This window comes from Sitodiplosis mosellana, unplaced genomic scaffold (genome assembly GCF_009176505.1).
Source record: "Sitodiplosis mosellana isolate CC-2019 unplaced genomic scaffold, AAFC_SMos_1.0 Smas_scaffold_6226, whole genome shotgun sequence".
In the NCBI taxonomy this organism is placed as follows: Eukaryota; Metazoa; Arthropoda; class Insecta; order Diptera; family Cecidomyiidae; genus Sitodiplosis; species Sitodiplosis mosellana.
The window spans coordinates 12,908,210-12,935,571 of record NW_022601467.1 but is presented as its reverse complement, the minus strand read 5'-3'; the positions used below and the strand labels follow the sequence as shown (position 1 = coordinate 12,935,571).

At 35.6% G+C, this 27,362-nt stretch overlaps 1 protein-coding gene across 21 annotated transcripts in view; it reads right to left on the bottom strand.

Moving 5' to 3' along the window:
- Positions 1-3,332: 3,332 nt before the first annotated feature.
- Positions 3,333-27,362, bottom strand: part of LOC129579489 (protein phosphatase 1 regulatory subunit 12A) — a 31,749-nt gene continuing 7,719 nt past the window's right edge. Inside the window, exons 2-19 of one of the 21 annotated variants that reach the window (XM_055469599.1) lie at positions 23,089-23,201; positions 22,325-22,959; positions 21,696-21,833; positions 21,508-21,589; positions 20,205-20,399; positions 19,098-19,211; positions 18,205-18,588; positions 17,008-17,197; positions 15,477-16,289; positions 14,730-14,814; positions 14,048-14,206; positions 13,844-13,953; positions 13,703-13,747; positions 7,112-7,248; positions 6,939-7,029; positions 6,727-6,813; positions 4,871-5,542; positions 3,333-3,590 (exon numbers count right to left, since the gene is read on the bottom strand). In XM_055469599.1, the coding sequence (XP_055325574.1) occupies positions 5,426-5,542; positions 6,727-6,813; positions 6,939-7,029; positions 7,112-7,248; positions 13,703-13,747; positions 13,844-13,953; positions 14,048-14,206; positions 14,730-14,814; positions 15,477-16,289; positions 17,008-17,197; positions 18,205-18,588; positions 19,098-19,211; positions 20,205-20,399; positions 21,508-21,589; positions 21,696-21,833; positions 22,325-22,959; positions 23,089-23,201 (3,495 nt within the window). In that variant the 3' untranslated portion in view covers positions 3,333-3,590; positions 4,871-5,425. Of the gene's footprint in view, positions 3,591-4,870; positions 5,543-6,726; positions 6,814-6,938; positions 7,030-7,111; positions 7,249-7,474; positions 8,345-13,702; positions 13,748-13,843; positions 13,954-14,047; positions 14,207-14,729; positions 14,815-15,476; positions 16,290-17,007; positions 17,198-18,204; positions 18,589-19,097; positions 19,212-20,204; positions 20,400-21,507; positions 21,590-21,695; positions 21,834-22,324; positions 22,960-23,088; positions 23,202-27,362 lie in introns of those variants that run through there. The other 20 variants (XM_055469598.1, XM_055469602.1, XM_055469600.1 and 17 more) reach the window with 20 other exon arrangements.

Below are 27,362 nucleotides of genomic sequence, written 5' to 3'. Positions count from 1 at the left end.
ACTTTTTTTTTCTCTTTCGAAAGAGACAATACAAAAACATGTGTTTTATTGGATCTAAGCAAATATGCTGGCGCTAAATATTTGTGATCCATATATTTCAGTTTGATACAAAGAATAGATTCATTGGGTCAATGCAAGATGAATGAAACTAGGAGAAAGTTCATTAAACACTTCAATATTTGAAACATTTGTGACGTTGAGAAAAATGGCACTAGCCGAAACCGTTCATATGTGAATCACTTATGTGTTTCTGGTAAGAAATAACAGGCAAGTGTCGCAAGCAAAAATGGTCTAAAACACTGCAAAAACTACATCCGCCTTCTATCTCTTACCAGGAACACAAAGTGATTTGCATTTAAACGCGCGGTTACGGCTAATGCCTTTTTGATGGGTTAGATTGAGTGTGAATTCTTGCTTGGGAACAGGTGTCAATGATGTCTGATAAAAGATCAAAAGCTTGAGTAAAGTTTCTCCGGGCTATGTATTCATTTTTGTAAAAAGATTTCGCCAGTTATATGCTTCTCCCAAATAATCTGGGAATGACGTCGAGTTCAGATCACTTTTCGAAGGTCGAGATAGTGTAGATTAAAGAGTAATCAAAATTGAGTTTTATTGAGGTTTTTAATCAATCTACACCAAAAATGTTTCTCTGGTCATTAATATGCCACTTTAGCCATCTTTGATATTTATGAAGTCATTCAATCAATCCATCCATCCATCCTAGGATATATATATATAGTAAAAGAAACACGCGCATAAAAATGGAACAACCGAAGAAACAAATATTTTTGAAATTTGCGTAATCGATATAATTGCTATAGAAAAACGTTCCGATATTCAAAAGTTCGAATAGCTACATCGTGTACTAACCCATTTCAGCTCGGAAAGTTTGCTCCAAATATATCATCGCATCCAGTAAAAATGAATAAAATGAATTGATTTGTACACAGCATTTTTTATTGTTCTACATAATGCAAAAGAGCAAAATAATAATGACAATAGTAATTTTGTTTGTTTGTTTATAAATGAAATACACAATTGTAGTACATAGAAACATTGTTTCAGAGAAAAAAAGAAAACAAATAATGCAAGCAAACCGTTTAAATTTGAAATCGTTTTGTCGCTTGCTGCTGCCACATTTGAATAATTTCACTTAACTTAAAAACATAGTTTAAATCATGTTGTATGTGTGTTTATTTTTCTTCGAAATGTTGGAATTGAATTTCCAATTTGAATGGGAAAACGAAAATGTATATCGTCCGGTCACTAACAAGTCAAACCAATTTTTTTCTTTAGCAAGAATTCGCATCGAGTGTCTTGTTGAAACGATATGAGTATCAACTTGAGGACTTGATGATCTTGCATCAAAAATTCCATTTGGGGATTTGGGCGATGCCCATCAACAAATCGTTCGTTCATTCATTTTTATTTCCTAAATAAATAAAGCAATTTTGCATTTTAAAAACATTCTTCTCGTATTTTTTAAACACAAACATATTTGTTCGAAAGCCGTACCGCATGAGTTCTTTGGTACGTTTGGCATCTAAATCAAAAATTAAAAAGAACAGACGAAACTAACTAGGAAAATTCTGAAATCCTTCTATGTTGCTTGCTTTGAGAAAGACAGAAGAAAAAAACAACATGAAATCCATTCTCTTTCTTATTCGCTTATAGATGAGTGTTTCTCACTTAAATAAAATAATTTCCATATAAATAACAATGATGAAAGAGGATACTGTATCAAAAAAAAGAAATAAAGTCAACGTCGAACAGGAGAATCTCGATTGGAAACAAAACCTATGAGATTGAAATCTCGACGAGAAAAGTCTCGAAAATGAAGTTTTTTCTTCTTCGGCTGCTTCTACTAAAATACGCATATTTTCGTTTAAGTATTTTGTTCGTAAACATCCGTGATTTTTAATATTATTGTTGTTGTTTTTTTTTATCTACTGAACAAACAAAAAAAATTCGTTCGACACGCCCAATGTGTTTGTTCACGGGATTTAGCGCGATACCATAAATAAATTCTATAAAATACAGATTTACTTTGCAAAATTTGTAATTCATATCAAAAAAACATGATGTCGTTGAGCGTGTAAAATGTAAAAATTGTTGAATATTTTATCGCGCAACCGTCACATCATTTTAGTCACTAGTAATTTTTTTAAAAATGAAAAACAGCTTTGGTTTGTAATATTTTCTTTCAATGTTCTGGTCATAAAAACCAATTATGAAGAGTAAGAGTGAGTGTGTGTGTGTGTGTGATTTCTTTTCTTCTTCTTTAAATAATGTTCAGTTTTTTGTGAATTTTATTTTATGCTTTTTTTTCCTATGCGTTTCACTTACTCAGGTAGAAAAAGATGTGAATTTGTGAACTTAAATACGAATTATGAAATGGGACGAATGCGTTAACGGTCTCTCGTCCATTCATTTTTTTTTCCATTTTTTTTTCTTTTGCTTTGAAAAATAAATTATTGTTGCATTTTGTTTTTTATTTATCAATGAATTAGAAAAATATTAATTGCTAAAATTGTAGCTGTTTGTTGTTGTTGTAAGTGATAATTTTTTTTCGTATTTTTAAATCTTCATTTTATTTAATCGTTTGTTTAAAAATTTGTCTAACTAAATTGTAAATCCATAAAATTATTTCATTTGATTGTTATTGTTTTTGTATTTTTTTTCCCTCATTAAATCTTTTTTTCTTCAATATTTTCATATGAGTGCGCCCTATGCTCGCATGATTGTGTACTAAATGAAAAAAAGAGCCACACAGCGCACTCGCCTGATAATTAAATCCTACTAAAAAAAACAAATGAAAAGTTGTTGCAATAAAATGTTAAAAATCTTGCTAAACGGTAAATTTGCTGAACAGAAACAAATGCGCGTTAGGCATATATTCGATGAGAATCGATTTTTCCTTCTATATATTGTTTCAAAACCAAACACATAGGGCTAGCTACTTCAGATCATTTCTTCTACTACTTTTTTTTTTACATGAAAAGAGACAATTAGTGTGAAAATATGTGGTAATCATTCAGTACAAAAGAAGAAAACATCTACAAAATATGCTCGATAGGAATTTTAAATTAAACCCATGGATGACTGAACAAAATCATAAGAACTATTTCATTTCATTTCACGCATTGTATGTGGTTGGATGTACAAAATTCAATCCAGTGAGAACGAACAAATGAATAAATTATATCAATGTTTCAATGTGGAATAAATGGTCTCCTAATTATTTATTTTGATGTTATTTTGTGTGTGTATGTGTTTTTTTTAACTTCTGTCAATCGTGTTTGTTGTCTACGCATTTAAAATAAAGAGATAAATGATTATGTGTGGTGTTTTATTTTATATTGCATTGAATGTACTATATAAAAAGATCAAGATTTCGTTTGATGTTTTTTTTTTGAATGAATTGACCGTTGTCTTAGAAGCAAAAAAGTCCCTATATTCCCAAGAAAAAGAAAACAAAGAACTCTTTCTCGACACTTGCTTTCCTATTTGCTTAGTTTGCTTATAACACGGATTAATGCTCCATTCTCGTCTCGCAGCCGCTGATTTTCCGTTTTCAACACATCGAGTTGCTGATGATGATGATGATGATGATGATGAATGATAAATAAAAGGAAAGAAAGAAAAAAACGAACAGATAAGAATAAATTGAATTGATTATAAATTTACACTTGAAAAAAAGTGTTGTTATTCATTGGAAAAAAAAACTCTGTCAGCTTATTATCGTTTTTAATGAGAAAAAACAAAATTGTACAAATGGTATAAAAAAGGGGTATTTAGGCATTTAAGCTGAATACAATAAATGGCAAATTGAAATCATAGACCAACATTGTAGCAGCCGGTTCAACAAACAAATGCGAAACTTCAACAAAAGCCAATGTTAATGGTAATGAAGCGTGCGCACATGCATTTCGAAACGAAACCATAAACAAAATATTTCAATAAACATTCCGTTTTGGTCAACAAAAACCCAAAACCGGTCAATCCCAAACCGGCCGTACAAAAAACGCACACAAATGCACCCGTATATTGTGCATTTCAACACTGAGCATGAACACAACATGTTGATGGATGAATGGTTAACTTAAAGTGAAAATGTTAACACAGCAAAAAAAAGGATGTTTCAATTGATTTTGATGAGTATATGATGATAAAAAAAAATCAAATGACATGTTTACACAATATTACACTAACTCCAACATTACTTTACAACATTATCTTTTGATGCAACTCTAAAATTTTGATTAAACATTTGCCACGCTTCTTGATTGTTATTTATACACATTGAAAAGAGAAGTAAAATCTAGATCATTGAGACGATTGCAGCCTGTATGTACAAAAAAAAACGGAATACGGCCATCAGAAGGCACACTGTCAACCAAAAACCAGTGGTCGAAGCCGGTTAAGCATATATATTCTATCATCAAATTTTAACGAAAAACAAAACAGTATTTTGTGAATGTTTTCGGGCATCATGTGTTAGAGTACTGGTGGATGCCATTGTCATCGTCGCAGTTAAAAAGGTAGTTTTAGTGCCAATGCAAATTGTCACAACTCAAATCAACTGGTAATATAAAACCAAAAGATCCAACACACGGATTATATTATTCGCGAAAAGCCAACGAAACTCGCATAAAAAAACAACGGAAATGATTAGACATATACAGATAGAGGAGAGAGAGTGAGAGAAAAAAAAAGAGATTCGGTTTTTAATTATATGAGTAATATATGCGTTCAACAGTCTTTTTTTTTAATTTATCGGTTTAAATGGCTCGAACCAAACAACAAAACAAACAAAGAACAATATAAAACACACAATACAAAAGATTACTGAGTTGTTCAACATGATTACATTCGATAATAAGTCATCCTACCGCAAAGTTTCAACGTTTATTAACACATAGAGTGAATAATTCATCCATCAATGAAGCAATTTTTTTTGTATCGATTTTTTTGTGTGTTTGTTTTTTTTGGGGGGGAGGCGTTGATTCGCGATTTGTCTGAGATTGGTTTTTCTTTTTGATTTTCGGTTTAAATTTGGTTTTTTCTTTTTTTTTATTGTTGTTGTTGTTGTCAATTAGATTATTCATCGTTCTCGTTTAATGGAGATTATTGTTTCAATTTTTTTTTCTCGATCGGTTTTAATTTTTTGTTTTTGGCTAATGGTATAACTGTTGTATGTTGATGCTCTGTAGCGTATATTTGATGCTTAAATGTGTGCGTTTCATTTTGATATATAAAGGTTTTTTCTTCTTTCCAATTCTCGTAATGCACTGATTTGTATGTAGTTGATTTATTTTACGTTCGGATCGATTTGATTTGATGATTGTCTCGATCGGATCAAATTGATTCGTGTGTGTGTGTTTTTTTGGTTTCGAATAATTTTCGTTTATTTATTTTTTTTGCTTTATTTTTTATTATGGAGTTGATTTTGGGCCGAAAGTGTTAACTTTGAAACGACACGAGTGAGAGCGCGATTCTCGGCACGTAGACGCTCATTCTCAGATTTGAATTTTTGTAGTTGCTACAAAACGATAGTGATAAAGGTGTAAAATACATGTATTTAGTTAAAAAGATTTTTCATGTTCGGTTGAAATTTGTAGTTGAATTTTTTTTTTCAAATAAAATAGATCAAAAATTAATTGGTAAATGTGTACGTTTTGTGTGTTTATTTTTGAATGTGTGTATAAAATTGGTGTGTGTGTGTGTGTGAGAGAGAGAGAGAGAGAATGATTGAATGAGTGTGTTAGTTATGGTCGATTTACCGTTAGTTCATCGATCAAAGACGGAAGTGTTGATGAAAACAACACCAACAACTTTGGCATTTTCCGTCACTGAACATGAAACACGCTTAATCGGGTGTATATGACAAAAAAAGGGTGTGGAAAAATGTGACATTTTTCCTCTTCCGTGAAAATATCGAAATGACGGTGTGTGAACGAATAATCAAGAACATGAACATTGAATGAGAGAATGTTGTCTGTGTGTCAAATGAAATGAATGAAAAAAACGATTTGAAAGAAAATCGCAATTGGAACGGGCTTGAATCGGATAATGTTCAAATCGGTATCCGTAGTATTTCTATTTTGTCCAGCATCAAAACAAAAAATGAACATTGAAAACATTGTGTGTTTCCATCATAGAAACATAGAAAAAAAAAACATTGCAGTTGCTTGAACAAAAACAAACAGGGGCAAATTCAAATGAAAAAGAAAATGAACTCAACAACGAACAGAACAACGCATCGGTTGAAACAAACGAAACGAGAAAAACACCACGTTTATGATTTATTGAAATCAAGCACAAATTATGTCTCACACAAATCGGCACACAATTTGTATAGTGTCGTGTGTGATTTTGATATTGAGGCGAACGATGCATCGCTTTGTGGTGTGTATGTGATTGTTGCTTCGGCTATTTTTGTGTAATTTTTTTTTTGTCAAAGAAAAACAGATAATCAACATAAATGACACAACTAAAACGAACAAAAACTAAAGAAATTAAAAATAAGATATGATGTAAAGAAAAGTAGATGCGAACATTGAGGGGATGTGTTTTTCTTCTTCTTCTTCTTTTGGGTGGGGAACAGGAATTTGGATTTGTTTTTTAAGTAATGATCGTTGCTGTACTGGAGCAACGACCAACTTAAAAGAATGGTGGATTTTTATGGGATTTATCGTATGCATATTTAGTTTGAATGATATTCACCTTGAGCTCCTCCTCCATTTCGGAGATTTTGCGTTCCATGGCGCGTTTCTCTCGCTTTTCCAACTCAGATAACGTGTTCTTCGTTGTCTATTTTGGTTTTTGGAGAAGAAAAAAAAAACAATTGAATGGGTGTCGAATAATCGAAAAAAATAAAATAAAATTGAATTTTGGAAATTATAGGATTAAAGACAGAAAAGACAGTATACACTTACTGCATTTGTGAATCTATCGATTGCTGCTCTTGCATTCATCAGATCGTCATCTTTCTTTTTCAATTGATTTTTAAGTTTATCGTTATCGGATCTAAAATGAATATTAGTGTCAATGCATTCGTAGGCGCAATTACCACAACTATTTGCAACCAAAGTGAAAACCAACAACTTACCTAGCTGCTTCATACAGTGCCTTGTAATCGATGGCTTCGCCGCCATTTTCCGAGTTATCGGCAACGGGACTCTGTTCCGATGTGATTGAACTGCTCGAGCCAAGGCGTGATCTTGTTGACGTTTTTTCGCTGCCACTCTAAATAACAAATCGAAAGAGAACAAAAATAAAAAAAACAAAGCACATCCAATCATCACATATAAGTATAAAACAATCAAAAAAGCGCAGAAAAAAAAAACAAATCAAAAACATCGTTTACATCTCTAGTTTAGTGAGTGTTTATAATTGTTTCAAGTTAATTTTGATCATAAAATAAAAAAAGGTGTTTGTATATGTATAAACTATATATGATAGTGTGTCGTACTTCGTAGCCTTCGCTTTTTTCCGACGATACACTGAGAGAACGTTCTGATTTTAATGAGCTATTTCTTCGTAAGTTATTACGGCTTTTTCGTTCAGACGTTTGATCGCGAAACGATTGGCTTCGGCCGAGATTTGTATTTGACACGGCATTGGCAGTGGACGGTTTCGATGCATACGAATTGAGGCTGGTGTTCGATGCGGATAGAATCTTTGCCGAATGCCGATTCAGCGGTGTGTATGGATTTTTAGTGCTGGCACTGCTGCTACTGCTGCCGTAACCATTTGTGGTGTAACCATTCGTGCTGCCATATGCAGACGATTTTATACTAAGACCAGCGGTCGTTATACCATTATCATACGATGTATACGGGCTAATGTAACGATCGGATGTGTATGGATTTTTATAAATTGTACTGCTGCCATTGTATGAATCCCTCCGTGAACTGCTACTACTGCCGTTGTAGTAACTGTTGCGCGTGGATGGAATCGAACTGTAAATACTGTCACGAGATGTAACACTTGTGTATGGGCTAATATAATTCGATGTTGCATATGATGTTGACGATGGATAGGCTGAGCTCAACGGCCGATTGCTTGTGTATGATGACAAATTGTTGGGCAATCGTGAGCCAGACAACGATCGACGCTGCACCACTGGCTGTACAGTTCGCGAACGCGATCGAAACGACATGATTCACACACAAAAAAAAATTCTTCAACTATTCGCGTGGTTCGAAATAACGTCTTTTTTTTCGTCTTTTTTTTCTATTTAGCTTTCTTGTATGTTATCTCAAGAATTTCTCTTGTTTTGCTTTTATCCTCAAGATGTTTCCCTTCTGAAGGAAGACGATTCCTACACACACACACACGCACGATTCAATTAAAAATTTCAAATTAATTTATGTACTCGCGCGAAATAACAATGCAAATCACATCAAGTGAGTGGTGTTCATTTGAATGAATGAAATCAGCACATCAGTGCAAACGCAACGAAAGACGTAAAACGACTGAAATCATACCGGTATGTCGATTTGTATATACAAAAAAAAGAAGAAGATTTACATAGAAGGAAGGAAACGATCTTTGTGTGTCAGTGACTTATTTGTCTCGTTTGTATAAGTGCGAGAGCGCACACAATGTCTTAGCGCGATGAATAACTGGGAGAGACTGGGGGGAAATGTGTCCGAAATGCGATGAATGCGCGAGAGCACAAATGGGCAGCGAAAACAGCAGCGCGAACACTTAAAGGTAAAGCACAAGAGATACCCGAGACAGCGAGAGCGAGAGTGTGTGTGTGTGTGTGTGTATGTGAAAGAGAGCGATAGCGAGCGAATGAGATGGAAATTAAATAACAAAAAAAAGAGAAAACATTAACCGCCACAAAATGATAAAACTAAATTTAGATTATTATTTTTTATCATAGTTTTCCGTTGTGTGTGGCGCGGAATGCTTGTGCAGTCAGCACATTTTGGGCGATAATTTTTCATGCAGTGGCGTGAAAAACATGAACGCTTTTCGAATGTGTCATGGCATTGAGACGTGAAACGAATCCAAGAAGACAAAAGATGATTTATTTTATTTCGTGGAACAGGAATTGTGTGCGGACACAAGGCACAGAATTAAGAAAAAAAATAAACAGAAGATGTGCAGTATGAACAATCTTTTGAACGTGCATTCCTAGCAGAGGCACAGAGAAAGAGCAGCGGCACCAACAAAAGCCGAAGAGAGATATAAAAAAAGGGCATTGGCGTTGAATTGTGAAATAATGGAAAAATCAACGAACACACACACACACACACACACACACACCGGTCATGTTTGTTCAGACGTTTGACTAATTCTCTCTGCCATTGCGAAATGCGCAAATGGATGCTTCGAATGTTTGTATTGGCAAATAATTCGCTTTGTGCATCGCGCGCAATTGCCGCCCGTGCTACGAATAGAGAATTTGTGCGAGCATGCAGCAGCCCAACATCACAACAAGTCGTAGAAGAAGAAATAAAATCACAGCGCTATCGATTCATATTTTAATTTCTCAAACGAGTGTGTAAACGCGATGAGCACAAAGTCTCAAAAAATGTAACAGAATTTACCGTAGCCAATAGTTTAAGAGAACGAGAGAAACTAGCAGAAAACGAAGAAAAAGGAAGAAAAACCACACGAAGCGCAAAAGAAACAACCGAAATGAACGAGAAAAAGATTTCTAAAAATAATGATAGATTTGTCTATGACTATGATATACACACAAACACACACAGTTTGTGAGTGCTTTCGGTAACTACGAATGAGCATTTTGTGCGGCGGCTCTGCCTGTGTGTCGCAATATCGCACTGTTTTTCATGCTTCTTCTTTTTCCTTTTTGAAATTGCCGATTCAGAAAATACAGCCGCATAAAGAACCGATGAAGAATTGAGAAAAAAAGCACACATTGAAAAGAAGAAGAAGAAGAAAAATCCCACCAAATAGATATACACGGGTAAAGTGTGTTCGGCACGCTAAAAATAGTTGGAAAGCCAGGTGGTCATTATTAAAAATCAAAAAACAATTAGAAAATTGCTCGCGCATGGACCGCAACACAACAAAGAAAATGAAATAGAATGAAAGCAACAACCAGAATAGCAGAGCAACGAACAGAAATTGACGTGAACAGACATTGTAATGCTGTTGTTTTCCTTGAAATAAAAATACAACAATCGCTTGCTCTCTCTCTCTCTCTCTCTCTCTCTCTCTCTCTCTCTCTGTTCTTCTCCTTGCGTCGTCCGAGAATCCTTTGCCATTTGGCTTTGCTGTGTCTGAGAGTTTTGGGCGATAGCAAAATACGCGCGTCTTTGTCTAAAAATTGTGTTTGCCATCGCAATTGGCTCTCCTCAGTTATGAATTACAAATTGAACAAGCAAACAAATTGCACTTGCACGACGCAATTATATTCAGTCAGGGATGTGTAGCTACATTTAGTCTCTGACCAATTTGTACGCGAAAAATATGAATCAATTGATATTCGCTAGTTTTTTTTTCTTGACTCAATTTGTTTTTGGTTTTGTTTGTATACGAGAGATCAGCTCAAAGCGTAAAGCGCTCCTTAAAAAGATAATAATTATGTAGCGAACGAGACGAAAAATATGAGCTTAATAATTTGTTACCAAATACGTAGTTGAGCGAATTGGTTGCACGACTTTTTTCTCTCGCGCGATCAATTCGAGTCTGTCTGTTGAGCAAATAGACAGTGAAAAAATTTATTTATTCCGAATTGCGATTTGGTTCATGCGTTCAATGAATTTCGGTTGGATGACTGTGTGAAAAATGTTTTGATGATGACAGCGTAGCAATTATAAATAATGTTGTCAATGTTATAACAGCCGAAGTTCGTGTTTGAATGCGCGCTTATTCATGCTAAGCGATTTATGAATCAGATTTCGGCAAAACTTTTCAGCATGGATCGACGTGATACGTGAAAATATTCTCGAATGGAAGACGATGAAATAGCAGCGATTTTCTGTTGTTTTCTTCGGTTCACTGAGCTGCTCGTGCGTACGGGTCAGCATTGAGAAGACCTGAGCTGAAAGCTTGACTACGCGCCATCAAAATGTCAGAGCACCACATCCTCATTCATTTCCGCGTATTCTTGCGTACGGTGTGGCGCGGTTGTTGTCATGTGTGTGCCAATCACACCGCCGTGTGTATTGTACATTATGCACCAAAGCGCGTCGCACCGTTGAATAAATCATCTTATATATAGAATCAGACACGATCTCAAACATATGGAATGATGGCAGTCATTGTCAGCAACAAAATTGCATCGGCCGAATGATGGCGATCAGAGAAAAAAACAGCAACCGCAACACACCCAAAAAGAAAACAGAATACAAAAATCGTGCTGCCGTTGTTGTTTTTTTCGTGTGTTTCTGGTGCGAGTTCGAATCAATTAAATCGTATGCAATACGCGCGTTTATTCATGATTTTTGTCTATAGATCTTCTGCGCAACGGCCGCATTGATCGTAGATTACGCCGATGAAACGTCGTTTCCTCAGACTTTTCTTGGCAACGACGAAGACGACAACGACGACGACGACTATGAACAATCATGCGAAATGAATCCACAACTCACGAGCACTCAATGAATTTACACCAACGCTTGCACATCACCTAGCTACACCGATCTCATGTGGCGTGTTGATTTCATGTGCGTCATCGATTTCAAAGGATTTCGCTTTGCTCCATGCAAACGACACCGATCAAATCGACCTGAAATTCACACGTGACATTTTTGTCATATTTTTTTCTGCTTCTGCTGCTACAGTTGCTGTTTTAGCAAGCAAAAAATCTGTCTGAGTCGACAGTTCATTTTCATCTCGTTTTCGTTTTCGTTTTGTTTTTTTTTATTGTATGTTTGACGTGATGTACTCATTTGTCGACATAGAAAGCAAACAGCGTCGGAATGATAATTGTTGTGCTGATTGATTCGTTTGGCTGGTACGAAACTGACTGTGCTCGCACATCAATTGGACTTAAGTATCGTAAATGCTATAATATTTCTCTAGTATTTTTGCGCGAAGAAATAGAAGAAAAAGAGGAGAAAATAGACATTAATCCGTGTTTATTAGCAGTGTTTGCACTGGAAATTCGCTCAATTATAAATAGACCACCGCACATCAACGTAGCACGGAAGCCATATGGTCATTTTGTATCGATGGATATCGATCTTTCGGCAAAATATCTCGATTTAATGTATCGACTTTTTTTTCCTTCCATTTTGTAAACGTTTTGTCTATTTTGCCCTTGGCACGTTTCATCAGATTTCGCGAATTTTTACTTTCGAGAGATCACCTTTAGCTCTCTTTCAAGAAGAAAAAAAACACGTAAACAAATATTGTGCATGTTTTCGACGAGTTGTAATGCGATTTGTTGATCTGCAATTGGGAGAACTTAATTTATACATATCAACAAATAAACATGACGAGTTTTAACATTTAAGTGAATTTAAGCAAAATCCATCTTCGATTCGACGAACGATGTTTGATTTTCTTGCCTTGCATTTTATTTTAATTTTTTGAATTCTCATCGATTTTTCATGAACGTGCGCCGAAAGTGTGTACTTTGGCGTCGTCACTTTTGCTTGAATCGCAATTAGATTAATTTCGTGTTTGGACGGCGTAAAAATTGTCAATTTTTTTTTCTTACGCTGCTTACGCAGCATTTGTCGTGTGTCGACGTGGTAATGAACGGTGTGGTGTGTGTATTTATTCTCATGCGTCATATGACATTTATAATTCATGATTTTTTAATCCCCATTTAAACATCTCGTGCACATTATTAGAAGCGTGTAATTCTCTCTGTGTGTTTTTTTTCCTATTTCTTCGTTGCATCGAAGTAGTGGCTACACACTTTTACTCATTTCAAATAACGTTCAAGATCGAAATTAAAATGGATCGCAATGGCAAACGATAACGCGAAAAAAAAAGAAACGCGAAAAAAATAGACAAAAAATACCGAAAACATCGAATTAAATGTCGGATTTTGCCAACTCATTTGGCCGCGTCCGTTCGGGTCGGTAGCAAGGAAAAAAAATATCGACCGATTCGTTTTTTTTTCATTTCGTTTACATTTCAATCTTCGAACAAAACCTTGATTTCATTTGACAAAAATAAATCATTGTTATGTGCCACTTTCGTTTTCCTTTCGGAAATGTGACATTTCACTTGAAGTAATTAGACAGCATTCGACGCAGATCACATCTCATTTCGAACGCTTGCTGATTGGCAAACAGAACGGGCAACATTGATGCTGCTGCCATCGCCATCGACTGATTCGTTCTCGTGTTTCAAGTATTAAGTCATCTTTTTTTTTCGCCGCCACATAACAATAAAGGACGATGCGAAATGTCATTATCGGTTTGCATTCGATCTCTCTGTTTTTCAATGGCTATTTTCGTTCCGACTGCAACTGAATTGCATGCTCAAATCATACATAATAATGACATCTCATGTTAAATTTAGATTGATTGATTGTCATATGCGAGACATGCTCGCGTGTATCAATAACATTATCCGTTTCGATCACGCCTCGTGCCCGCGCGCGCACACGCGCTCCTTATATTATAGTAATACACACCGCTCGCTCACTGCACTTGTGACGAATGGTCAGGAGGTCACGAGCAATGACATATTCGTCTCACGTTTCGACTCGTCGATTTTATTATTATACATTTTATTTATAAATCAGTTCAATTACCTCATCACCATCAACAGGCGAGTCTTGTCGCTCGTTATCGGCGTCCTGTTTTATTTTTTGTGAACGAGAAAAAAAACACACACACAAAACCAATGAATGCATGAAATAGCAGAAAAAAATGGATCAATTTTGTTTCATTACCTCGGCGCCAACATTGCATACGCCGGTTGAACGTCTCTTTGGTCGTCGTCTTCGCTGAATAATTGCTTGCGTTGCTTGCCCACCACGACTATCGTTCTCTTTTTCATTTTCTGCACACGAAATAAACACAAATTAGATGTTAAATAAGCGACCCATATTCTTTGCCCTGCAAATTTAAAATTGATTGAAAACAACGAAATTTACCTTTATCTTCTCCACTTCGGTTCTTTTTTAGGGACACAGTCACATCGGTGCTGATGATGGGAGTTTCCTTGCTTCGATCGCTCGTATTGTCGACGATGGTCGATGACGATACAACCGGAGCTGATAATGGACGCGATACGGTGTTGGTGGTTGTCAAATCTGTGTTACAGATCAAATATATGCAACATTAGATACAGATCAACAAAATAATCAAATGAGATTGAATTTCTCTGCAAAAATTTTAGTAGACTTTAACCCAATTTCTCTAGACAAGATGGTATCTCAAATGGATATTTAAATTAATGAATGAAATTACAAAGAATAAGCAAGAGAAAAAAAATGGTTGACAGAGAGATAGAGAAAGAAGAGGAATGAAGTCAGAGAAAAAAAAGCGAAAAAGAAAAGTGGAAAGTCATTTGGCTCATGTTCAATTCACGCTCTTTGCTATTTAATACCATTCGGAATTGATACCATTCGCTAATTATGACTTATATGCACAGCAATGTAATTAATTCCAACTATGACAACATTTACATCATGGATAATGCGGAAATGAAAATATGAACGAGGTTTCGTTGAAAAATGATGTCGATCATCGACAATTTTGTTTTGTTTCATTCATTAAATTACACAAAAAGGCAGATTGTACATGTGAAATGCGTATGAAAGAGAAAATACTCACTTGTTCGTCTTTGTCCCATCAAATTGTTGTTATCAACAATTGAATTGGTGCTGGTGGCTGGCAAAGTGGCATCTTCCAATTTAAACTGTTACAGGAGGAATGTATGGTTGAATTAGTATGTGTGTTCGGTAAATGGTATCAATACAAATTCGGTTTAAAGTGGGGAAAATGATTGATTTTGACTCTTTGATGCGGTTTAGGAATGATTGAAAAAAAATAAAAATAAAAATGTAGTAAAGTCCATTAGTGTTTTCACTCGGCATGCGATGTTCGCATTAAAAGAAAGCCCAGGCTTTTTGTTTTTGCGGTATTAATTGTGTGGTAAATTTGTGGTCGGCCATATTTGTCGCCGAATCGGTTTGATTTTTTTGTTGTTGTTGTTGTTGGTTAATTGGCAATAAACAATGTGCTCACGGTGCTTGCACACCAGCTCTATCTAAAGATTAAATATAGACAAATGTGGTGTTTCGTTTAACGAAATTCAGCAAATTTTGGAAAATGGATTAAATTCGAAAAATAAATTTTGTTTGTACATTAAAAAAAAGAGTTGAATCAATCTTGGCTGCGTTCAGTTCGAAAACCGCATTGTTTTTTTGCTAGTTATTTTTAATGTGTGTCAACAGAAACTGAACGCGTTTTCGGAGCGAAATCGGTGAGAAGAAGTGATTGGTCGCGGAGATTGTAAATCGCGTTTGAAATTGTTTTTGTTTGTGTTTGTGTGTGTGTGTGTGTGTGTGAAAATGTTACCTTGCATCCGGCGTCTAATTTGAGTCGCCACGATGGTCGACGCTCATTCGTGTGGCTATTGATTGTGGTTGTGGCATTGCCAATGGAGCTGGTCACAACGCTTGGCTGATACAATGCGGATGTTGGCGGTGATGTGGGTGTCGTTGGCAACGATCCAGTCTTCTTGTCAACAATCGATTGTTGCTGTTGTTCATTGTTTGTGGCTAGGTTTAAGGCATCTTTGTTTGTTCCGAAATGCTCACGTCCAGCGTTCTCATCGGAGGAATACTTATTGGCTTCGTTACGTAATTTATCGGCTAACGATAACGAGCTCGCATTATCGATGTCAAGCAGTGATCGCTTTTGAATCGCTGCCTTACCATTTTTATCGTCGTCCGTAATGCCCAATCCGTACATACAATCCTTGTGGTCCGATTGCATTGAATCCGTCGTTGATAATTTGGTAAACGTTTGATTGCTGCTACTATCAGCTGTGTTTAGTTTTGTCGGACACACTTTCATCGTTAGCATATCCGACAGTTCAGTCTTTTTGTTTGCAATTGCTGTTGCTGTTGGTGTTATTGTCGAAGTTGATGTGGATGACGATGACGATGATGATGATGATGATGATGATGATGATGATGGGGGTGCAGACATCACAGCAGGCACATTCATTGTTACTGTTGTTGTTGTCGATGAGTTTAATGCTGTACGACTGTTTGGCAGCACTAACGTGACAGACGTAACAATCTCATCATCTTCCGTGGTTTTTATTGCAGCGCTTGTCGCTGTTGTTTCGCTCGCTGTCACACTTGGTGTCGTTGCATTTCCATTCTGTACACATGGTTTCAGTATTTGTATTAGTTTCAAAATGTTTCATTAGTACGAAAAAAAAAGAAGAATGATGTTCGTGTCCAAGAAAAAGAAAAAAAAACTATAAAAAATGAATTATGCAGTCTCGTGACCAAAAAAAAACAACGAATCAGAAATCATTTCGACTGGTCAAAACTATTCTAATTTGGTAGATCTAAAATCTAGTGCGGTCAGTTTTTGTTGTGAATTAACAAACACAATAAAAAACGCGATCGAAAAAAAAAAACGCAAATGCACACGTTCGGAAGTTAGTCATCACGCGATGAAAAGAGCGAAAAAGTGTTGTTGTTGTTGTTGCTTTTTTTTCTCTTATTTGTTGTTTGAGCTTTGTTTGATGATGAAAATGTATTAATGAAATGCCCATTGAAATGGGAAACAAACAACACGCACACGAAAAACGAATCAAAAGAATTCTTTTTTCGCTTTCAACATTCGATACGTTCTGCGGTTTATTGAAATAACAAATTGACATCTTTTCATTTATTTCAATAATGCGGAAATCCATACAAATGAATCAACCATTTTCTTCTTCTTCCTCTTCTTTTCATTCATTTTTTCTTTTCATGTGTACGTATGTGTGTGTGTGTGTTCCTTTTCATGTTTGTGCGCGCATTGTGATTTTGCTTTTCGACATGAAGATAATCTAGTGTTGCTATATGACTAAACCAGTGGTACTTACATTGTTATTGTTGTTGTTGCTACTGCTATTATTATTATTGTTCAAATTCTTTTTCTTAACTAATTCTTCGGCACTTTTGATCTCTTCTAATGTAACACCTTGTGTCGATCGTCTGGTTTCACGAACACGTTTAGCATGGGCTTTGCGTTGCGTTTCGCTCTCCTCATCGCGAGCCGGCGGTACAAATGATCTAAATACGTTTCATAAAATCGAAACGACAGAAAGAGAAAGAAAAGAATTGGACCAAACCAATTCGATCGAATTAATTGTTGTGCAGTTTTAATTTTGGGCGATTCAAATTTAATGGAAACTTATCAATGAAAGCACGACAAAGGGGAGTCAGTTTGATTAGGAAATTAGTGGGAATTAGGTAAACGAAATAAGGTGAAAAATATGTTTGTGTGTGTGTGTGTGTGACAAATTCGATGTTGGTCGGATGGATATTTGTCGTCAGCACCACAATTTAAAATGATTTTTGTTTATTGGGCATGCACTCAGAGTATAGTGTTGTTTTGTATATATGCGTGTTGAGTGTGTGTGTGTGTGTTGGCATTTGGTTCTCGATTTCACCAAATCCGTCCCCGCGAATGTTCATTCACTTCGTTTGAAGGTACAAATTTCATTATGTCCAAATGAATTTGTAATTAGTAAGAAAAAAAAGCTCTTGAGCACCACAAAGGAAATCAGGAAGCGGAATTCAATGAATTCAGGTTAGGGTCGCATTTCAATTGACCGATCAACATTCAACGATGATAATCATTTTCAACTAAAAGAAACACTTATAAACGAAATTCGAAACATTTTGGTCATCCAATTAAACTCGAAACGAATCGATTCGTAATTAGTTGTTGTGCAATGAATTCTCTGGCTGGAGCAGAAAAAAAACTGTCATGTGAATAGTATTATTCGATCATAAAGCGGTTAAAATAATGTCTCAATCAGAATCGATCAAGTGAATCAATCATTATGTCAATCAGTCAGTTTGTTGGCATCCAAAATGAAAACAGAAAATCATCGAGAGAAAAAAAAAACGCAATTATTTGAAATAATAAGAAAACGAAATTAAAAACGAAAGACGAACACAAACTCAAAAAGAAAATGAAACTGCAAAGATTTACAGACAAAACAAACGGATAATAAAGAAAATGAAACCCAGAAGCGAAACAATAAAAAAATGGTACTAATTGGTGTAATTACTTGAAGAAATTTTTAAATATATGGCCGAAGGTGCTTTTTTTGGCCGGTTCATTATTTTGCGTAATGACCTGAAGTTCGTCAGTGAATTTAATTGGAGTCTTGATCACCGGTTTTGGTGAGGTTTTGTCCGGATTTTTACTACTGTTTGAATTTTTGTCGTTCGAAATGGTTTGTTTGTCGTTGGCATTGTCGTTCGTTAAATCGGTGGCGCTCGACGCGTGTCGATAGGGTGTCAATGGTCGATCGTTTACTTTATTCAATGAAAATGCACTTCCACCGAATAGCGAACGCGCTTGACTGATTTTATTTGAAATTTCCGGATTGACCGACAAATTGGTCACGCTACCATATTTCGGTCTATTTTTATCGTCAATTTTGCCAGAGCTAAATGAGAAAATGGAGAAGAAGAAAAAAACGTTTTGATGGAATGAAGAATAAAGAAATGTTCACTACTTATTCCATGTTTTTGTTTGTTGTTGTTGTTTTTTTCTCGGTACAATGTTAAAGGGATAAAAAAGAAAGAATAAAAAAAAATGTGTGTTTTGCATTTTGGATTTGACATGCGCATGTCACATTTTGCGAATTAGTGTCAATAACATTGGCAATAATCGGGCTAAACAAAGCTCTCTAAACGAATGATATTTGGATTAAATGCTAGATTTGCTTCAACATTCTATTTTGGAACGAAACCAACTGTTCGTTTTTTTTTTTGATTCCTCTTTAGTGTGGAACTAATTCTTGTTTGTTGTTGTTTTGCTTTGGTTTTTGGTATTGCTTGAAGTTTTTGATAGAGGAATTTCGAGCAGGTATCGTGAACAGAGATGATGTGATACGTGTAATGGCTGAAAATTGAGAATTAAACACAACACAATGTCAAGACAATGTCAACATACCTTCTTTGTTGTTGTTGTGCGACCGGTGTCGTTGCGGTCGTCGTCGTTGTGTTAGTGGTGAGCGTGTTATTCGTAGCCGTTGAAGCTACAGCTGATGGTGGCAATGAATTTATCCTGTAAGGAATATTATAAATATTAGTTGAACCCGGTCCCAGTACATCAGAATGGCGTTTCGCAAAAGCGAGCGTTTCCGCAATGAATCGATTGGAATTTAAATGAAAGAAGACTATTCTTTATTTTCTCTAAATTTACATTAAATATTATATTTTGGCTTGAAAGAATCGAGTTAACTGCTAGCCTGATCAAGTTAGAATTTTATTTCAGATAAACCGATTTATTTTTCAAAGCATAAATTGGGTTAGAAAATAAGCAAACCGAACCATTTCAGTAAGACAGAAATGGCCTAAAAAGTTATTGAGCTAATAAAGCACAAGCAAAATGTTTTGTTTTTCTTCTTTAAAATAGAAATGCATCTCCATAACCGATTTAGAAAAAAAAAATTGTGTCAGAATCAAAAAGTTAGGCCTAGTTAAAAGTTAATGAAATCGAGTAATTTCACTTTTGGAAAAAAGGAAAATAGCATGCATATTAAATAGTCAGGATTTTTAGGAGAATTTCACTGTTCACGATACAAATATTTTGATTTGAAGGTTTTTTTTTTTAATTTCAAATGTCCCAATGTAAATTATTGTGTTTTTTGTTTCCCGAACTGAAATTTTGTTGTGGTTGTTGTATCAAAGCCTAAAACCTTGTAAAGTGTAATCGTTTTCCTAATAGATCTAGAAATTAATCCGTACAAATTCACTCAAATACAAAAAAACACCTAATTCAAATGTACACCTGATCCGATAACGGAATTTTCAAATATAGTCGATTCACTAATTTTGATTTTTTTTTTCTTTTTTGATTCCATGTACCAAATTAAATCGAAACAAAATTAAAATACAAAAAAAATTAATTAAGTAAAATTATTTAAGAAAAACTTTATAAGAGAAAAAAAAAATGAAAATAATAATAAAAAATAATTGGTAATAAAAAAAGTTGAAATAAAATGAGTAAGTTTGGCATGAATTGGTAACTCGTCTGCCAAATTGTGAGTTTTCGTACCTTAATGGTTTGTAATCTTTAAGTGAGGCCGATCTTTGTACTGTAAAATTATTTGTCGTAGTTGTTGTTGATGTGGTTGGTGCAATCGTGTAAGTGGAATTTACACCAAACATGCCAGTATTTAATGTAGCCGGTGAAACTGGATAAGAATTCGCGTTTATCCGCCGACGCAATTCTATGTACTTTTGATAAAATCTTTTGGGATTTTTTTTGTGTGTATGTATTTTGTTTTTACGGATTCATCGTAATTTTTATGTGTTTTGATTGAATGTGTGTTGAGATTACAAATTTTTGTTTTGATCGAGTTGAACAATGATAAAACAGAACGTGCAAGCGCAATCATTAATCGAGAGCGTAATGAACGAAAAAAAAAATGAAAGAAAAAAAAAACGAAAAAAGATAAAAAAAATTGTAAGAAACACATGGATGCAACGAAATAAAAATAAATAAATATGAATTAATATTTGTTGTTTTGATTAAAATGTGATTTTAAAAGCTAAAGATTATGATTTATCCAAAATTCATTTTGTTTGTCAATGAAAGTTAATCGATATGGTCATTGATGATTACATTTCCATTAAGTATTACATGCACACACACACACTTGATGCAGATTATTATTTTTGGCAAGAGAAGAAGAGGATGGATTATTTATGGTCTTTGATCTGGCAGGAGGGAGAGAGCGAGCGAGAATGAGAGAAGTAGAATCGCAAGGGTTTTAGGCAATTGGCACAAGTTGGAAGTGGTTGCATTGGAAAAACGCAGTGGGTACTGAAGCTAGTAAGAAATTATTCAGTAATTTTTTATTTGAAAAAAAAAAAATGGCTCGAAACTGGGAAGACACACATGATTGGAATAACGACGGGGTAAATCGATATAGTGTGCTCTTTAGTGGTGAAAATGATTATATAGATCTGTATTTAGTATCGAGATTTGTGTTCACCAGCAAATAGAAGTATTTTCGAAAAGAGAGGAAAGAAAACAGTGAAAAAAAATAAAATAAACAAAAACAAAATGGAATAATCAATTTGCGTTTAAGTAATTTGAATAGAGAGACAGACAAAGAGAGACGCTTAAAGAAGAGAGAATTTTTGTTTTTTTCTTGAAAAAATAAAATAAAATCATGGAATCAAATTGGAAGCATAAATAGATTGTCGTATTGTGCTATATCACTTTGGGTTTTTTGTTTTCTTTCTACGATTTGCTTAAGACAAATAGAACATCATAATCATCACCATTATCATCAAAACAGCATACTTTTATTCTAAATAGCATAGCAAACTATTGGGAGCGCCACACTTACTTTTCATCATTTTCAAAGCTTTGTGTTCTTCGAAGCATCACTTCGCTATCCAATGTATTTGGGGATTCTTTTTCAGGAACTTCTGTTGAAACACCGACAAAAATAAAGAGAAAAAAAACATACGAAAAAATTAATGACATTCTTCGGGCCGAATGGGTGATAGTTAGATGGATTCGGTTGATAGTTACGTATTTTTGGTGGATTCTCATTTTGATTGGTTCGAGTGAGGCGAATGGATGTTGGTCGTCGCCATGGTGCCTCATCTTCAATCAATTGACTTTCTTTGGCTATTGGTGCTGGTTCGCTTGGTGGTTTCGGGATATCTTCTGAAAATGTCCGACAGAAAAGAAAACAACACTTAATCATCTCAAATCGTATCGCTGCAAATTGATCGGCAAAAATGGATGCATCATTTTTCTTTTCGCTTCGTCTGACATGAGTTATTAGTTATTTTTCATGAACGGCATAAATTTTGTGCAATTTTAATTAAATTCGCTTGATTTACTCTTCGGAAAACCCATCATATATATATGATTCGATTAGCATTCAAGATGCCTTAAACGTCAGACGACGGCACGTATGCGAGTTCAAAATTAATGCATCCGAAAATAGAACTGGACATGGTCAATTGAATCGGTAGTTGGTATTTCAATTGCTTTTCGGCAACATCGTTCGACCGATCAAACGATCGCCCCCATGTAAATCAAATCGACGTGCAAAATACAAAAACGAAATGAATGTTGGAATGGAAGAGGCAAGGGAAATTGAGAGAAGAAACGTGTGCACACGTTGTCTATTTCAATTGCGATTCACTCACCATCGATATTTTTCGTGTCTGATTTCATAACTTTCGGTTTCGGTGTTTCTATATTAAAATGATTATAAATATTATCACTAAGGCGAATTTGGCTAGCAGGTCTTCGTAATGCGGTTCGTTTGTTGCTCTTCTGCAGTTCCTCAAGGAATTTCACGATGCTTGGATCGGCCACATCGATCGGTGTTTGGCCGGCATGATTTTTGATATCCATATCGGCTAAGGCGGCTACCAGCATTTGTGCGGCATCCTTTTGTCCCCATCGTGCGGCTGCATGCAACGGTGTCCAACCGTCGTTATCCTGTTTATCAACATCGGCCCGTGTGGCCAGCAATAGGCCCAATACTTTGTTGTATCCTTTGGCAGCGGCCACATGCAATGCCGTCGCACCGGTACGCGGATGCGGACGATCTGCTTCCGATGCATCGTTTCTCAGCCAACATTCGGCATCATGCAGCATGATTTTCTCTTCACTTTGGCGTGCTTCATCACAATCAATGCCTTGCTCAATCAAATGCTTCTCAAGCAGCGCATGCATGCGATCCGAATCGGACAAATCGATGGGCAGATCGCCATCGCTATTCACTGCCGCTAAATCAGCATTATTCTCTATTAAATATTGTGCTATACTAAGAAATCTGAAATACAGCGATGACAGAACCAAGAGAGAGAGAAAAAGAAAGAAATGTAAATTTGAATGGAACAAAGAAGACGGCAAATAGATATTTTTCGATTTCAAACCGTTTGAATCGATTTCAAGCACTTACCCACAAGATGCTGTAGCATGTAATGGTGTCCATCCCTCGTTATCTTGCTTATTTACATCAGCTCCATGCTGCACTAAAAACTCTACCATTTCTAAATTGTCGTCGATACATGCCTATTTGAAAGAGAAAGAGAGAGAAGAAAAGCAAACATATTACAAAATCATCATCTAGTGCAATTGTCATCAAAAAATTCAAGTAATTGTTCCTAACTAACAATAAAGATAATTGTAATGGAACAAAATGTTCATAGCCATCGAATGAAATTAAAAAAAAAAGAAAACTACCTTGATTGATGTTAATTTAAGAAATGAAACGCCCACACCAAATTATTTTATCGTTAATCTGACTAATATGTTTCGAAAGATGAATAACTGGCTCATTTCACATTTCGCAATAAAAACAAATGGAATTAATAACAACAACAACAATGAAATGGCTCCCGAATGTGAAGAAAGATTGAAAATGTGAAACACAGGCGCGAAGTTATCTTTGATGGGAAATAGTGTCAACAAACGCTTATGCTCGCTAAGACTGCGTCATCAGTGTGTCGCATTGTTGTGTGATTATTCATGCGAATGTTTTGTTACGACGACGAGAAGTCAGTAGTGTTTGAACTTTGAATTTGTGATTGAGACAGCGTTGAGGGCTTTCCTTGATCATTTCACACAGAACGCTTCACCATAATTTTGGGCTCATCAACGAGCGAACAGCGTTTATTAAATGCATTCGTCAATCCACACACAGGTCAAATAAGTCTTTTGGCTTTTTTTGGTCGTTTTCAGTGATGCGTGGTGCACAATTTATATAAGCACCGTACGCTACTACTCGTGATGTAAAATTAATTGATTTTTTTTCTTCTTCAAATGAATAGATGCTTCATGATCAATGATTATTAATCTATTTGGCCCATGATCTGTGTTCTGTTTGTCGGTTTGCTACGGCAATATTTTAATCGAGGATTTTGCGCATTCATCGCGCTCTCGGCTCTCTGTGTGTCGATCTGTCTCTGCACGAATGCGAGTTATCGAAGAGCCGAGCTATGTGTGTTGATTAATTCACAGAAAATACGATATGATTAATTCCACGACCGAAATCCAAATGGGAAAAAATAAAAAAAATCATGTTTCATCCTCTGTGATCGAGGCGTGTTTGCTTCGCACTCGCCTTCTCTTTTTCATCTCAACGACGTTCATGTGTGTGTGTGTGTGTGTGTGTACGCCTGTACGTGCGATATTTTTTCTTTCGAAATTTTCAGCATCATTTTGACTAATTTTTTTTCCTCATTCTTTTGTAACACACAACAAATAAGAAAAACCAACAATAGATTATCTCTAATTTAGAGAACTAGCAATCTCAATTGAAATTCCCTTTATTTTACTGTTTGCGGTTGTGGTCTTTGCGTCGCTGAATCTGTGTGAACTTTTACTTATCCATTTGAACAAATGGCTACGTACAAGCATAGAAAAATATTATAAAGTCGTTTAATTTTAGTTCGATACACATCGTTTGAAGTAGTCTTACAGCGTGTATGCTCGGAATTAATAGCAAAAACAATTTTTTTTTCTTTGCTTCATTCAAGTTTTTCATGACGAAAAAGGTTGAGTAAAGAAAAACCGAAGAATGGAAAAAACAACGCACGAAACACGATTCGGCGGAAAAACGGCCAATAGCAATTACGCACACACGAGAGAAAAAAAAACCATCGACAATTCAATCGCATCGAAAAATCTCCAATCGTGCCATGCCGTTTAATGTTCGAAATCAAGTTTGAATCATTCGAGTAAAATACACGCGGCCAAAGCTTTACACAAATATTTCTGGTCGTTTTTTTTTCTGATCTTTTTCTAGATCATAAAATGAAGGCGGTATATATATGTATGTGTAAATGGGTTCCTTTATTTGCCACACTCTCCGGGAACATTGTAAAATTAGGTGATCTATTAATGTAACTAGGTATAGTTTGTTCCCTTTTGAAATAGCGCTGATTCATCTAAATGTTTGTCGAAGCGATGGTGACCGTATCAAAAGGATATGAATCGAACACATTGACTCGGTGGAATCAACAAAATTGAACATGTTTATCGCAAACAGTTCGTGGCCAATGGTGCAACAATCAAAGCCAGAGGTCAATTAGGATGAAAAACGATTTCATCGGCTGTAAAATATTGGGAACGGTTTGAACTACACATTTTTCATCTCGGACGATACCATTCATTTTCATTTTTAAAACCGAAATCAAAACCGTTGCTGGCCATTTTTCAATTTTAAAATACAAACACTTTCAACCCGCATTGATCAATGGATTCTCTGGCTCAAAATGAGCCAAAATCGCCAAAGTGTGTTTTCGATATTTGGGCCATAATTTATCAACCGCAAAGCCATCTATCGATGTACCAAGAGTCAAATGAGCTGCTTTTTGAGAATCAAACGGCATTTCACATACCGCGTTGAAATGACAAATAGAGTGAACCTCTATAGGTCCATAGGTAGATTATATACAAGATTGAACCGTGTATCGACTGTTTGTATGATTGAGAAGTGGAAAAACACACACAGACACCGTGCGCGCAGATAGAGCCGGATTGACGGAAACAAATGTAGTGTGCAGTGACTAAGTGAAAAAGAAAAATAGCAAATATCGAGGATATATGCTAAATGATTAAGAATATTTGAATGTGAATGAAGAAAATAGCAAAAGGAAGAAAAATAAATGCGATTTACGGGGGCGAGACGTTTTTCGATCATGTGTGTGTATGTTTTTTTTCTTCTCGTATTGATGCGATCAAAACTTTTCACATGAAACTAAAATGTGCACATTGTCTTTTTGGGGCCGCATGGATCACAGCACACACACACACACACACACACAGAGTGAATTAACAGCCGAGAAAATAAAAGAAAAGCATATATACATCATTCACGGAGATGATGTTTCCGACCATTTTTGAGCGAATCGCTTTCGCATTGACTTCCATTACTCATTTTCAAGTGATTATTGTGATCGACGATGATCATGGAACCATAACCACTAGGAAATTAGAAGAACAAAAACAAAGAGAAGAGAAAAACTCAGCGCGTCGATGAGAAAACAAATACATGATTTTTCTTCGTTGATTTCAACCGAATGGGCTTTTTTTTATTGTTTCTTGTCTTTTTGGAATTGACCGCATAGTGAGAAGAAAATCTCGAAAAACCGATCACGTCACACACCAAAGCCAATACACGTCGTTGTGTTGCCGGTTTTTTTTTCAATTTCTTTTTCTGCTCTGCTGTTTCCACATATCTCTCATGTACAGAAGTTCGAGATCAAGTACGATTCTAACAAAATCACTTATTTCGAATGGTCGTTGATGTTTTTCGATCAATTGAAATGAATAAAACATTTTTTTTCTATCGTCTTCTGTGCAACGGGTGATCACGAGTGAGCGGAACAGAGAGGCATGTAACCGCACAATTGTTTGCGGCGAACATGTATTGTGGAAGAAAAAAAAAACTGTAATACATATAAATTGATACGCACAAGATGATAAACGCTTTGTACATTAATGTGCTCCATTTAGGTATTCCCTTTTATATGACGAATTAATTGAACATCATCTTGTGCTGGGCTGGTGTTCGTTTTGTGTGTGCATTATTTCATGGGGCCGCGAGCACCAAGTGAAAAACCGTAGCATGAGTTGATTGTTTGTGCCCGTTTGAGATTCATTTTTCTCGGTTTTCTTCGTTTCCATTGATTTTCGGTGTGACGGATGAAGTGTACGTGATCACTAGACAATTCGACTAGTAAAAGCTACAATTAAAATGAAAAACAACTGAAATCTATCACGTACCAAAGAGGTCCCGTGTACCGAGAGATTTCAGCAGTTTTTGGGGAGATACAGAGAGCAAACGAATCTTCTTGAAGAGAAGCAAAAGAATAATAATAATGTTGGAGGAATAAAAAAAAATAACGCAAGCACAAACACTTCATTTGAGTGATCTAAAATGAAGGTCTTGCGTATTTATCTCTTCTCATCGGTCTATCGTACACTCTTTCTTTGCATTGAATGCGTATGTGGATCTCGATACGATACGAAAAGATCGGTGTTTGATTTTAGTCTTATATGTTTTATTTTTCGTTGTTGTTTCGTTCGTTGGTGTTCGGTGTGATTTTCGTTTTGCACAAGTATCCGCTGAATTTCTGAATCTATATCTAAATCTTGACGCTTGGTGCTGATGTGATGGCTGGCTATGTGTATGTGTGTGTGATCGTGTTTGGGACGATATTATTTATA